Source organism: Panicum virgatum, chromosome 2N (assembly GCF_016808335.1).
Source record: "Panicum virgatum strain AP13 chromosome 2N, P.virgatum_v5, whole genome shotgun sequence".
Classification (NCBI taxonomy): domain Eukaryota; kingdom Viridiplantae; phylum Streptophyta; class Magnoliopsida; order Poales; family Poaceae; genus Panicum; species Panicum virgatum.
In genome coordinates this window covers 18,462,347-18,476,883 of record NC_053146.1, presented here as the reverse complement: position 1 = coordinate 18,476,883, position 14,537 = coordinate 18,462,347, and the positions used below count along the sequence as shown (strand labels likewise).

Below are 14,537 nucleotides of genomic sequence, written 5' to 3'. Positions count from 1 at the left end.
GGGAAGCACCGCGACACATTCAGCGTCGTCATCCACCTCAACAGATGCTAGGTGACCTCAATGAGCGAGTCACACGGTCCAAGGTAACAAGTATCGCTGGCTTTGCTCATTCAGCGTTTGTTGCCTCCTTTGAGCCCAAAGATATTGGACACGCTCTTTCTGATTCTAATAGGGTCAATGCCATGCATGAGGAACTCGAAAATTTTGAAAGAAACCAAGTTTGGGTTTTAGTCGAGCCTCCACCTGCTTGTAATCCCATCGGAACGAAGTGGGTTTTCAAAAACAAGCAGGGTGAGGATGGGTTGGTTGTTCGAAATAAGGCTCTTCTTGTTGCCCAGGGGTTTTGCCAAAAAGAAGGGATTGATTTTGAGGAAACTTTTGCCCCAGTTGCTCGTTTGGAAGCGATTCGGATTTTTCTTGCATTTGCTGCTTCTAAAGGTTTTAAAGTTTTCCAAATGGACGATAAATCTGTCTTCTTAAATGGTTTTATCGAAGAAGAGGTTTATGTGAAACAACCCCCTGGTTTCGAAAATCCCAATTTTCCAAACCGTGTTTATAAACTTCAAAAAACACTTTATAGTTTGAAACAGGCACCTAGAGCTTGGTATGATAGACTGAAAACATTTTTGCTGGCTCAGGGCTTTAAAATGGGGATGTGTGGATAAAACTTTGTTCCTCATGTGGTCTAGCACTAATTTTCTATTAGTTCAGATATACGTGGATGATATTATCTTTTGTGGCTCTTCTCACGCTCTTGTCTCCAAGTTTTCTGAGCAGATGTCCAGGGAGTTCGAGATGAGTATGATGGGTGAGCTGCAGTTCTTCCTTGGGCTGCAGATCAAGCAAACTCCTCATGGCACGTTCGTCCATCAAGCCAAGTACACCAGGGACTTGCTGCGGAAGTTCGACATGAGTGACTTGTCACCTCAGCCGACTCCGATCAGCACTTCGACGGCGCTTGATGAGGACTTGGACGGTGAGTCGGTGGACCAGAAGGAGTATAGGAGCATGATCGGCTCTCTCCTATACCTGACGGCGACGCGGCCGGACATTCAGTTCGGCGTCGGCCTCTGTGCGCGGTATCAGGCTTCGCCGCGCACCTCCCACAGGTAGGTGGTCAAACGCATCTTCAGGTATCTGAAATTCACCCCTGAGTTTGGTCTCTGGTACTCTGCGGATTCTTCTCTGATTTTGGTGGGCTTTTCTGATGCCGATTTTGGTGGGTGTCGGTTGGATCGCAAGTCGACATCCGGCACTTGTCAATTTCTCGGTACATCTTTGGTGTCTTGGTCCTCTCACAAGCAGGCTAACATAGCGCTTTCTTCCACAGAAGCTGAGTATGTTGCCGCTGCTAGCTGTTACTCCCAGATACTTTGGATGAAACAAACCTTGCAGGATTATGGACTGAGTTTTGATATGGTTCCCATCTTTGTAGACAACATGTCCGCTATTAGCATTGCAAAGAACTCTGTCCTACACTCCAGAACCAAACACATAGATATCCGGTTCCACTTCCTGCGAGATAACCATGAGAGAGGACACATAGACTTGATTCATGTCCCTTCAGAGAGGCAAACCGCAGATATCCTAACCAAACCGCTTGAGCAGGACACCTTTGCTCGCTTGCGAGGGGAGCTTGGGGTTTGTTACCCCTTTTGATCGCTGATTTTTCCTTGGTTAGCTTTGTAGGTATTGTTTGTTTTTCTCTTCGTTTTCTAGGTTTGGTAGTTGCATTGTGCATATGCATTGTACATTTATGCATTTTGCATTGCCTCACTTGCACTAGCATTCCTGTATACATTGCTATGATCTCCTAGTGCTTGCTAGTGTGAGTTTATAAATGTGATCATGTATAGTTTGCTCCGCTTTGTATATGACATCATCTGAGTTAAGCTATTTTGATTTGAAAATTTGAAAACATGGTCACCCTGTCCTGGCTACTAGCATGTTAGGGCGTGATTGATATGCTTTGCTATCTCATTCATGCTAGTGTAGCCTTTCGTACATCAATTCATACTTGACATGATCTAAAATTGATGAAATTGCTTGAATTGTGCTTGAAATGGAATGGAAAGATCTAGGTGGGATTGCTTGTCGCACTGATCGAGCTTTCAGGACGGCTCACCTTGCACTTGTGAGAACCCGGCCAAGGCTATACATGACTGAAACGAGTGTCTTAAGCTTCTGATTGCCTTTGGCATAGGCTTGGTCTCGTTGCTAAGTAAAGCATGACAAGCTTTCAACCCCTGGCATTAAATTGCTTGATATAATGAGTTTGCAAAATCAATGTTTACAACATGCTTTGGATGTTTTTGGCTCACCAGTATGAGTTTGATTAGCACTGTCTTTCATTCCCTACTTGCTAGTGCTAGATCAAGGGTGATGCTTTTCTTTCTCCTAAACTGGAACTTGCCTAGCTCTAGACTGATTTGATATACCCTGTTGAGTTAGATGCAGGTCTTGTTTATGGATGCACACGTGCTTGTGACTAGTTGTTACTCATATCCTTGTATCCCTGAATGCTTTCACTTACACCTCCTGCATTGCATTCATTGCATAGTATATGTTCAGGGGGAGTTTTAGGTCTAAGCCTTGATGTGTACATGTGCCACCAAGGGGGAGAAGGTTAGTGATCGAACAAGGGGGAAAATTGTTTGATTTTGGAGAGAACCAAAAACTTGTTGAGCATAGGACTCTGAGGGTGCATACATTTGGTGAGAGTTGCACTAGTAAGGGGGAAATGCATTCAGTGGGAGTTTCTGCTTTGTTTAGCTCCTGGTTTTCCCTTCGCTTCTGGCATGACTGTGTCGAGCCCTGCCTCTGTCTTTGAGGAGTCATGCTTGTATTTGATCGATTGCGTCGAGCCGTTGCCCTTGTCTTAGGGAATTGATCTTTGCTTGGTCAAGTGACTTGTTCTTGCTTCTTTCGAGCTTTTGTCACTTGTTCAAGTTCTCTCTTGCTTCTTTGTTCTTCACTGTTTTTGTTTCAATCTTTGTTCGTTTGTGGTGTGTTGACAATTCACTCATCAAGGGGGAGATTGACGAATGTTGAGTACTCTATCCTGTTTGTGATGAGTGAATTGTCAACCGTGCGGTGTGATCGTGTGCTTGGTCTTTGGATTGCAGGTACACGGGCGTCAAGTGTCGACGGAGAGCTGCCGTGGAGGTGCTGTGGCCGATGGACCGTGCGGTGGACGGTGGTGAAGAGCAGCCGGGACCGGAGCTCATGCCGGGCGGCAGCTATGGTGTCCACTCCTGGATCAAGGGTGCAAGCGGCGACGAAAGGCGGGTTTCTTGGTTTGCGCCACAAAACCAAGGAGGTGGACGGCGGTTGAAGACGCCAAGTCGTGGAGGCACGGGCGTCGGTCTCGGGACTGACGGAGGCGACGGGCGTCGACGGCGTCTAGGGCCTCGCTGCGGGAGAGGAGGTGACGGGCGTCGGGCGGCGTCTAGGGCCGTCAGAAGGCCGAGGCGGGAACGGCGTCTAGGGACACGGCGTGGAGGCGGGAATCTTCCCGCGCGTGGAGTTTTGGCGGTTTTCTCAAAACCGGCAACCTACCCGGGTTTCGCGGACCCCCCAAAACCGCGAACCGGATCTTCATCGACATGGCGGCATCGCGGAGAAGACTTCATTTCGAAGAAAGAACCTCGGCCGTCGGATGAGTCCATTGTATCTTTTCCGGTTTTGCTCCTACGGGCTTTCTAGTGTCTAAATTGAGTCTAGGGATAGTTTAGTCATTTAGTCTAGAGTTAGTGGGTTAAATACCCCTTCACCCACTTTCTCCTTCCTTCCTCTCTCTTTTTGCCTGAGCCGCACGCCACCTCTCCTTCTCCCTGGCGCCCCTCTCTCCCTCACGGTTCCCTTCCTCTCTTCTCTAGAGTTAGGGATTTTAGCCATGGATTTGTGAAGACTTTGTACGTGAATTGATCGAGAAAGGAGGCCAATCTCTCCTTGTGCCCTCTGGGGTTTTGATTTCAATTCATTTTCGTTCATCTTGTGCTTCGTTTGATTGAATTTCGATTTTCTTTTGTCGATTCATGAGCACGAGTTAATGGCTTGATTCTTGATCATTTCGTGACTCTTTGTAGTGATTCAAAAACCATTTAGCCTAGTGCTATACCCTCCGGAATCACGAGTCCCCCCTAATCGAAGTTGTTGCGTTCTTGAGAAAACCCCAATCTTGCTCGGATTTTCTTCGATTCCTCCCAAACCATGGAGTAATTCGTCGATTCCTTCCATGGTCATGTTCACAAGTCCTTTGTGATCGTGCCAACGAATTTTGGTGAGATTTGGACTTGATTTGATCTTTAGATCAACGAGTTTTTGGGCGAGACGCGGACTGAAAAATCGTTTCTGGACTCGAGCATAGTTTTTCCTATCACCGGATGAACTGTTGTTTTCAAGATTATCACGTCGGATCAACCGGTGAGTAAGATTCTCATGTGTTAGGGTTTTGTTGTTGAACCGTTGCACCGACAAGTGGTTTTTGTTCCTCATCGGTTTATCCGGTGAATGGGTCTGTGTTTTGTGCTACTCTGAGCGTCGGTTAAACCGACGATGTGCTCCTTATGCACGTCGGTTTAACCGGTGACTACTAAGTCATTTTGCAGTCCCTCTGGACAACTGCACCGGCGTTTGGTTTTGATTTTGCCGGATCATCCGGTGTGTAACACCGGTTGAACCGACGCTATTCAAACCCATCCGTCGGATCAACCGGTGCTCACTTTTTCTCTGCTGCCGGCTCTGCTCATCGGTTAAACCGACGCTGTTCAAATCTGTGCGTCGGATCAATCGGTGAGTTATACCGTGCTATTTCTCGCGCTGCTTTTCGGTGATTGCTTCCGCGTTGGATCTTGTTTGTTCCTAGGGCTTTCTTGTGTTGGTGTAGCTCCTCCATAGCTACTTAACACTGTATCTAGAACTATAGGGTTGGGCGTGTACTTAGGGACTAAGCCGATCTCTGCGTTTGCAAGAATTTTAAATCAGCTGTCATTCACATCCCTCTTGGTCGCCCTTTAGGTCCCTCATTTCCCAGCTGTCCGCCGCCAAGGAGCGGTACGGCATCCGCCCCGGCCGACGGCCCCGCGCCGCCTGCGGACTCCACGGTCCGGCGGATTCTGGCGGAGAGCGCGCACTTCGTGGAGAAGGAGGAGATCGTCGGCTTCTCCGCGCACGAGGAGCAGCTGCTGGAGTGGGTGGCCGAGGACGACGAGCCGCGGCGGACGCTGGTCTCCGTGTGGGGAATGGGCGGCGTCGGCAAGACCACGCTCGCCACGCGCGTGTTCAGGGAGGTCGCGGAGAGCAGGCGCTTCGACTGTGCCGCGTGGGTGGCCGTCTCGCAGCGCTTCACCATGGACGACCTCCTCAGGAAGATCCTCAGAGAGCGGCGGCGGCGGCGGCGCGCGTGCCGAGAACGACGACGCGGGCGCGGATTACCAGTCGCTCGTGGCGGCCGTTCGGGACCATCTCGGCCAGCAGCGATCTTGGGATTGGGGAAGCGGCCAGCATACTAAACCTCAGCATCGACGACCTGCCGCCCAACCTCAGGAAATGCTTCCTGAGCTGCAGCGTGTACCCTGAGGACTTGTGGATCAAGCGGAAGATTCTGATCAGGAAATGGGTTGCGCAGGGCTTCGTCGAGGACAAGCCGGGCCGGTGTGCAGCGGAGGATGTCGCCGATGGCTACCTGGACCAGCTAGTCCAACGCAGCCTGATGCTGCCCGTCACCAGGAACGACTTTGGCCGGACCAAACGGTTCATCATTCATGACCTTATCAGGGAGTTGATTATCCACAGGTCCAGAGAAGTGGAAGGCTTGTTTCATTTCGCAAAGTGCAAGATCACAGTGGATCACAGCACCAGGATTCGGCATCTTGCGGTGGATAGATGTGAAGAAGTGAGATCCGAGCATGTTCCGCAGTTGGGCATGCTTCGCTCCTTCAGTGCGTTTGGGTCAGAATTGGATGCTTCATTCGTGTCTCACTTCAGGCTCTTGACTGTGCTAAACCTCTGGTTCGTTGAGATGAGTACATTACCTGATTCGATCACCAGTCTTCACAATCTGCGGTATCTCGGGATCCGTTCAATGCTCGTTGAAGAGCTTCCAAAGGATCTGGGCAAACTGCAGAAGCTTCAGATTTTGGATGCCAAGTTGTCCATGGTACAAAGGCTACCAAGCAGCGTAGCAAAACTGAAGAGCTTGCGCCACCTGATAGTTTTAACGCGTGGGGCAACTGATTTGTTGAAGCCGTATCCCGCCATGGCAACAGGGGTTCCTGAAGGGCTAGAGAACCTGACCAACCTGCAGACACTCAAATATGTTCAAGCGAATCAAAAGATTGTTAGATCCTTAGCAAACCTGTGGCAGATGAGGAGCCTGGAGCTGTCTGGCATTGATGCAAGCCTTATCGCCGACTTGTCGTCATCGATCTCTAGGATGAGCTTCCTTGTGCGGTTGGGGTTGGGAATGAACCCTGGAGCAGACGCGGTGCTAGATCTGGAATCAATGTCTCGACCACCATTGAAGCTACAAAAACTCAGTCTGACCGGCAGGTTAGCAAGAGGGAAGCTGCCATCATGGATCTGCTCCCTCACTAGCCTTTTGCAGTTAAGGTTGAGTGGCTGCCAAATTGCACAAGACTCACTCGTGCTCCTCGCTGCGCTTCCTATGCTGGTAAATCTTAGCCTTGTCGAAGCATACCATGAGAGGAGCATGATGTTTACAGGAGATGGTTTTCCTGCACTTCGGAAACTCAACTTGGAGGGCTTGCCTAACCTTAGTCGCATAGAGTTTCAAGAAGGATGTCTTGTAAACCTACGTCATCTGGTGCTTGGCCAGTGCACTGGACTGACTGAAACACCCCAAGGTATGGGGAACCTCAAGCATATCCTGAATTTGGAATTGTTTGGCATGCAAACAGAGTTTGTGGATAAGTTGAAGGAGCAGAACGGTGATGCTGGATATCACAACCCTGCCAGTTCAGATTTTTATCAGGCGCCAAGGGTTTTGAGATTTGAGAAATTTGCTAGAAAGTATTAAGTGAAGGTGGATCCTAGTCTATCTTGCTGATCAATAAGAATAACCTGACAGCTACTGTTACCTGCAGATCAATGGTCAAGTTCTTTGTCACATTTTGCTCTGAGTTCGTAGTTCAGTAAAAATAAATCTCTTGCCTCTGAATTTCTTAGTAACAGCACCTGCTTTTACCCAAATTTGGGTATATCAAGTCATATGATGCCTAAGTGAGAAGATTTCGCAGGCATGTTCTTTTCGGTCATTACTTTGTCTGAAATCATTTGACCTTAGGGACACCACTAACTAAATCACTAAGCTTTATATTAGAGTGTTCTGATTTCTTTTAAGATGATTGGAGACCATGATCACTTTGGCCTTCCTAGATTCAGAAACAGGCATCTCATAGAAGTTCTTAGCAAACCAGAGTATACTGAATGAAAGTACCTTTTTTTTGTCCATCAGCCAAAGTGTATCGACAGAGTCGCAATATTCAACGAATGGGATGCGCAATTTATTCTAAACTAGAATGAGACGAGTTCTGTTCCTGCTACCAAGTCACCGCATCCGTGCCGTCATTTTATTCTAAGTCACTGAATCCCAATGAGACGAGAATGGGCTCTTACAGGTATCTGTATCTGTACAACAAAAGTTTCCTAGGATTTTATCTGTGTGTGCCGCATACGAATACACCATACATACAGTTGGGGTTTGGAGTTACTTATAACAGTCGACAATCGTACTATTGATCTACATTTGGCCATTTTATTGGATGAAAATAATACATCTTTACCAATCTCTTCCTCCTCTGGTACTCATCAGCTCCTGACCTGATCTATGATTCTACTGTCTAACTTTTCATGAGCCAATAAGCTCCTGACCTTTTTTTTTTTGCAACCAATCGAGTACGGGCAGAACAGACACATGATGATAGCAGCGCTCAGGTTCTGCATCTGGATACACATCGTAAGAAAACAAAACTTGCTAGTGGCAAAAGGGTCCGCCACTGTAATTTTCATTTGAACGAAACGATCCATGCACTGGTTACACATCTTTATCTTAAGAAACTCGCTACTGGAAGCTTAGAGATAACTCCTGCTACTACTGAAGCAGCAAGCTAGTCGTGCCCCGTTACAGTCTAATAGCTATTCTGACGTCTACTGTAACTGCAAAACACTACTAACAATCTGACCACTGTGGTGGCCAATGATCAGTGCAGCATCCGGGTGGTTATGCGGGAGATGTCCGACGGCCTGACGGGCTTGAGCAGGAAGTCCTCCGCGCCTTCTTCCATGCACCTGCAGAAAAAATGAACAGAAATTCAGATCGTCATCGCGGCTCTCATAATTCATATTTATCAGGAAGAAGGTGACATAAAGGATTGGCAATGGCATCGGTTGGTTCAGGAGCAGACCTGCTGATCCGTGTCGGCACGTTCTCGGAGGACATGATCACCACCGGGATCTGCTTGAGCTCCGACGATTCCTGGTTACCAAGATTCGTCAGATGGTAATGTCATGCGCATGAGCATTCCCCATTTGTGAAAGAACTTATCCGAGAGTCAATGCTTAGTTTACCTTGACCTTCTTGAGGAGGTCGTAGCCAGTCATCTCCGGCATCCAGTAGTCCGTGATGATCATGCTCACATTCGGCTCCTGAACCGCAAGAAAACAGCAGCCAATGTTCAGTTCAGAGAAAGGAACCAGATTGGAGCCAGTCATTTTGTTTTAATTTGTGCATCACTGAATGAACAAAGGTCGACAGAATGACACATACCGAACCCAGTATCTCGAGCGCCCTCTTCCCGCTGTCCACGGCCGTGACTGCATCATCAACAGAATCGCAAGGTTTTATTTTTAGTTAATGGAATCCGGCCGTAAACTTTGTTCTTGCTCTTGTCATGCAGTATAAGTGTAAAACCGAAGAGAAAGCAAACTGAACTCGGCGCGCCTGACCTCTGTAGTTGGATCGCCGGAGCAGCGCGGTGACAAGGGCGCGGTCGATGGAGCTGTCGTCGACGGCGATGACGCAGGGCTCCACCACGACCACCCCCGCGTCGTCGCCGACGACGGGCAGCACCCCGCCGTCCTGCTTGGCCGCAGCACCACGCATCTCCTCGGCGCGGTCGCCGCCCCGCCCACGGCACTGCAGGTCGTCCCCTCGGCTCCGATCACCGCCCGCCGCCGCCTTCGATGAGGCCTCCGTCGACATGGATTGGAGTGTCGTGCGGGTGTGGTATGGGCGTGCGTGCGAGACGACGGTAGCTGGTGGCTACTACCGGCAGACCCCACGCCGGCAGGGCGGCGCTATTTATACGGCGCGGCAGGGAAGGACGGATGCGCCGGGTATGGCAAGTGATCGGTCGGCGCCGCCGCGCGATCGGGGATCGGGGCCACCGGGTCGGATCGCGATGCGGGTACTGAATCGAATCTCCCCCGCGGCCGTACGTGGATCGCGTATCCCCTCGGATGTGGCACGGACATATCGGGGGCAGGCTGCCCCCGCCCTGTCCGGGCGCGCCGCGATCTCACGCGTGGCCGGCCGGCCGGACGAGGCGGAGAGGATCGGTGCCCTGCCCCCCGGCCGTGCCGTGCGTGATGCGGCGCCCGGCGGGGTCGCGGCCGGTGCCGCTGCTCGTTCCGCAGCTGCCTGCCTGCCTGCCTCCCCCGCGCCGAGCAGGCTGCCGGGGCAGGCGGATCGAGCCTGCTGGCCACATGCATCCGTCGGAGTAGGCGGGCGGGGTTCGAGGAATGTCGTCGTGTCGCGTCCTGGGCTGGCACGATGCTATCCCCCGTCCCATCCTGGGGCGCGCGGCAGCTTCGTGCCGTGCGCGGTGCACGGGCCGTACCGGCCGCACGCACGCCGCGCCGCCCAGTTCGTGCGGCGGGAGTGGGGCCGGCAGGAGTTGCCCGGTGTTTGCCTCACCGGCTCGCCCTGCTCCTGCGGCCTGCGGGGCCCCGGTCGGTAACTCGTGGTCTCACTCACCGCAGGACCTGTCACGGTGCTGTGGGATTTGCGCTCAGGTTGCGCTGACCCTGGTGTCTGAGCATCTGCCGACTCCTACGTGGAGTGGAGTTGATATGATCCCATACATTAAAATTCAGATTATGGCGAGGCTCTAATGGTAGGATCGCATGAGATTGTACACAACATGCACGATCCTGCTTAGCGTCAGTCAGATCACTATCATATAAAAAAAACCACCATAAAAAATCTTGCTTACCTTTCTACTCCGTCTGTTCCATTTTAATGGCGGTGTTTGGTTTCTAAAGTGATTTTTACGTGCACATTTTCCGAGAAAAGAATCTCCTATACATGGAATACTAAATGATGTCTATTTGCAAAACTTTTTCAGAGACGAGCGTAACATTTCGAGACGAATCTAATGACGGTAATTAATTGATCATTGCTACAGTTGTGCTACAGTAACCATCCTCGAATCACGCGATCAAAAGTCTCATTAGATTTGTCTCGCGATTTACACGGGGAGTTGTGGAGGTGGTTTTATGATTAGACTTTATTTAATACTCTAAATTGGTGGTCAAAGGGCCAAAAAGTTTTCGCGAAAACTTTTACACCCCAAACCAAACATGGCTATTCGCCGTTCTAACCTCCTCTGTCAAATTATTAGTTGTCCTTAGCTATGACAGTTCAATTTGCTTTTATCATTTCCAAAAATAACCACGAACTCACTGCCCTTCTTCTATCGACTCAGTTCCCTATCTAGAAGGAGTTGTGGCTCCATCCTCCCTAAGAGCAGGGCATCAGCCAATAGGAATTGCACAAATATTCATCCGCCCGCTTGGAGCCGGCGTCTCACGAGTCACCCGCACATGCTCTCTCTATCCACGTACGACTCTACGCCGGCTCCTTGTAACACCCATGTGTTAATCACCTGTAATTAGGGTTAATCATATGTTTAACATGACAATTAGTACTAATGTTAATCATGTAAAGGCATTTAATAAAGTTTGTTAGTACTTTAACACATGAAATGACGAGTTCTTCAAAGTACAGTTTTTAAACATTTAACGTATATTTCAAATTGTAACAAACATGTTTAAAAATAAATTTCAAACCTTTGCTTAAATGGACTTTTGCCTAGAACCAATGTTATGGTTTTCAAATGATGAACAACTTCCGTGTTCAAAAATTTTCGAGTTGCCACACAAAAGTAGGAGAAAAAGTTGAATTCCGAAGTGTATAGGACATTTTCAAATGCGCTCAAGTTTCAAATTTTATCTTTTAAACCATTGTTCCAATGGAAATGTGCCTAAAATAAAAGTTGTAGATCTTGAAATTTTAAGTAAGTTTGGTATTCAAAAGTTTTTCATTTGAGGCCGTGAAGAAGGAGAAAAGCTGGGTTTACAAACTGGAATTTTGGAACTTTGAGTTATTTACAAAACTGCCATTACCACGATCTTCATCTCTCTTCCTCTTATGCTCACGCCGTTCGTCGCCGTCTCGCCGCCAGCGCGGCCACCTGGCCGGCCACACGCCGAGCCTGAAAGGATCGAGGCCCAAGAAGGGGGGGTTGAATTGGGACTTTTTCAATTTATAGAGAGTCCTTAGCCTAGACTAGTATTGTCCAATCTACAAATTTGAAACCTAATAACTAGAGCACACTAGCAATGGGTCCTTAGGTAGGAGAACATACTAACATGATCATCTTTCCTAGGAAGAACCACACTTAGCAAGAACAAGTTCTAGTCAAGAGATCAAACTATCATGCCATTGTCCTAGTTAAACAAACAAGCAAAGAAGAGCAAGATCATAATAAAGGAAATTTAATGCTTGAATGTAAATGCGAAGGACACGAGACAACCGGATTTTTTCCCGTGGTATCGAGGAGTTGACGCTCCCCCCTAATCCACGTTGGAGCACCCACACAAGGGTATCACTCCCTTGCTTCACCAAGGAGCAAGTGATCACTAAGAATGCTCCTTCTCCATCTTCAGAATGGCGACCTTCACACCGTGTAGAAGCTTCTTGTCTTGGGGCTCCCACAAACTCCAAGAGCTCACCAAGAACCTCCCGATCACCGAGACCGGCAAGGTGCCGTCAAACACAAAGAGTAACAAGCTCCTAAGCCTTCACTTGACCCTAGCTCAAGCACACTTGCTACACTTGCAAGGGTTGAATTCTTCAAGGTTGAAGCACAATCAATGTACTAGATCTTCACTCTTTTGCTCAAAGCAGTCTCTCTTCTTCTCAAGGGTGGCCTCATGTATTCAATGCATCAAAGGCAGTTCAAATCAGCCAGGGGGTGCCCTTATATAGAGTGGAGAGGGTCACACAGCCGTTGGAAGTTCACTGCAGAAAAATCGTGACCATCGGAAGAACTGACGGGTGAGAATTTGAAGGCGTCGGTTCAACCGGTCTCTCTGTGTCCAAATAGTAGCCGTTGGGGGTTCTGACACAGTATCCAGGTTTGCGTCATTACACCGGTGCATGCTCCGTAGGTGCATCGGTTCAACCGGTGCTGAAGAGGTTCACTGATCAACTCAAACAAGCTTTCTGGAACATAATACATCCAATGCACCGATGGTTGATTCTGAGGCGTCGGTTCAACCGGTGCTGAAGGCGAATCACAGCCACCCAAACATGCTCTCTGGAACAAAGTACGTCCATTGCACCAGTGCTTATCTTTTTGACCATCGGTTCAACCGGTGCTATAGAGTTTGTTGACTTGATTTCTGCTTGCATCCAGAGAAGATAGACCGACAGGGCGTCGGTCCTTCCGCCAAGCATCGGATGCACCGATGCATGGGTCATCGGTTAAACTGGTGCTACTGTTTTTCTTGATTTTCAGCTGAATTGACTTGAAGTTTGAATGTTACTTTGATTGTTTCTTCTTCCAAGTATTTTGTTGACTTTTTTTTTGACTATCTTGAGCTGTTTTTGAGCGAGTGTGCAACATTTCTAAGGCCAACTCAATTTTGGTCAAGCTACTAACTCATGAACCCCTCTTAATAGTACGGTCAAGAACTAAAAACTATAAACCCTAGCTAAATCAAGTGTCCTTCATCTTCTTGTGACACTTGAGACTAGAAATGTCCTTAATCTTTGGAATTGAGTCCTTGGCATGCATGATTGTTTTGAATTGAGGGGTCTTCTTTCATATTTCATATGAGACTATTCTAATCATTTATTTTTCCTTCAAAAAATATGTTAGTCGCGTACGGTTGTCATCAATCACCGAAACTTACCATTAGCATCTATCGGCCTAGATGCGCTTCAATCTCCCCCTTTTTGGCGATTGATGACAACACAAAGTAGAGATTCACAAGATATGAAATTGAAAGCGATAAACAAGCATGCAATACTAGAAATAAAGCACATGTAGGGACATGTCAACGCAGAGCATACACAAAATCCAAAAAAATATGTCCATACACAAAATCCATGAAGATTCAAACACGCCACAAACCACCAAGCTCCCCCTATCTATCTCCCCCTTTGGCAACAAAGCACCAAAAAGGAAGGCGATCTAGTCCTGAGCTGGAGAAGGCGGAGTCTTCATGCTGGGTCCGGTGGAGAACTGAGTGGCAGAGTCGTCAGCATCGTCGTCCGTCCAGTCTTCGTCGGACGAAGAGGACTTCTGCTCGACCGGAGACGTCGGAGCAGTAGAAGTAGCCGGAGTAGAGGTAGCAACTGGCTCGGTGATGACTGTGGAGTCCGTCGGAGGAGCAGACGTGACGGGAGTCATGTCTGGCTGAGTAGGGCGAACAACAGACGGACGGAGCACCTCAGGCTGTGAGGGTGACTCGAACATGAGGGACCGAGCTGAGGGGTGCTGTAGCTGATGTAGAACCTGCTTCTGCCTGAGGAACTCTGCACACTGCTCAGCAGTCCAAACACAAGGCTGTGGAACAAGCGCCGGAGCAGGAGCAGGGCTGGCAAACATCCCGGTCTGAAGAAGAGGTGACATCAGGAAAGACGCCAAGGGTGTCTGCACAAAGCCGCCAACAGGTGGAGCAGGAGCAGTAGGGTCGAACTGGATCTGCTGGGGTGTAGGGAGCTGAGGCTCAGGCAGTCCAGTGTGATGGTAGAGCTGTCCGAAGCATCCCGAAAAGAATGTGAACATCTGCTGCTGAATCTGGGACTGCTGCTGAAGCTGTATCCTCATGGCCTCCTGCTGCTGCCGGATTCCCTCAAGCACAAGTGTCTGGGCCTCCTACTGGCGAGCCTGCTCGGCTTGCATGCTCAGCTGAGCTGCAGCAAATCTGTCCTGCTGGTCAGAGAGCCTCTGAAGAATAGCAGCGAGAGAATCAGGCTGAGTGACCTAAGCAGCGGTAACTGGAGGAGCAGGGGTGCGGGCTGCAACAGAGGATCCTGCCTCATCATCATGAGCACCTCGAGGAACAGTAATAGTAGGTATGTAGTCCTCGTCATCCTCCAAATCCTCTGAATCAGTGACCAGGTAGTGCGGGAGCTGGGCCTCTACTGCCGCGAGTGAAGCGTCCTCATCTGCCGTGGGATCATCTGCAGCTCGGCCCTCAGCCAAGGCACGCTCATCCAAAAC

At 49.1% G+C, this 14,537-nt stretch overlaps 2 protein-coding genes across 2 annotated transcripts; one reads left to right on the top strand and one right to left on the bottom strand.

Moving 5' to 3' along the window:
- Positions 1-4,512: 4,512 nt before the first annotated feature.
- Positions 4,513-7,039, top strand: LOC120662467 (disease resistance protein RPM1-like). Its single transcript, XM_039941609.1, has 3 exons — positions 4,513-4,516; positions 5,020-5,404; positions 5,521-7,039. The coding sequence occupies exons 1-3, from the start codon at positions 4,513-4,515 to the stop codon at positions 7,037-7,039; spliced, it is 1,908 nt and encodes a 635-aa protein (XP_039797543.1).
- A 940-nt stretch (positions 7,040-7,979) lies between these two features.
- LOC120658756 (two-component response regulator ORR11-like) lies at positions 7,980-9,462 on the bottom strand. The gene is made up of 5 exons (XM_039936961.1): positions 8,968-9,462; positions 8,789-8,835; positions 8,590-8,667; positions 8,427-8,497; positions 7,980-8,310 (listed from the first exon to the last, which is right to left on the bottom strand). The coding sequence occupies exons 1-5, from the start codon at positions 9,221-9,223 to the stop codon at positions 8,223-8,225; spliced, it is 540 nt and encodes a 179-aa protein (XP_039792895.1). The 5' UTR covers positions 9,224-9,462; the 3' UTR covers positions 7,980-8,222.
- Between the last annotated feature and the right edge of the window lie 5,075 nt (positions 9,463-14,537).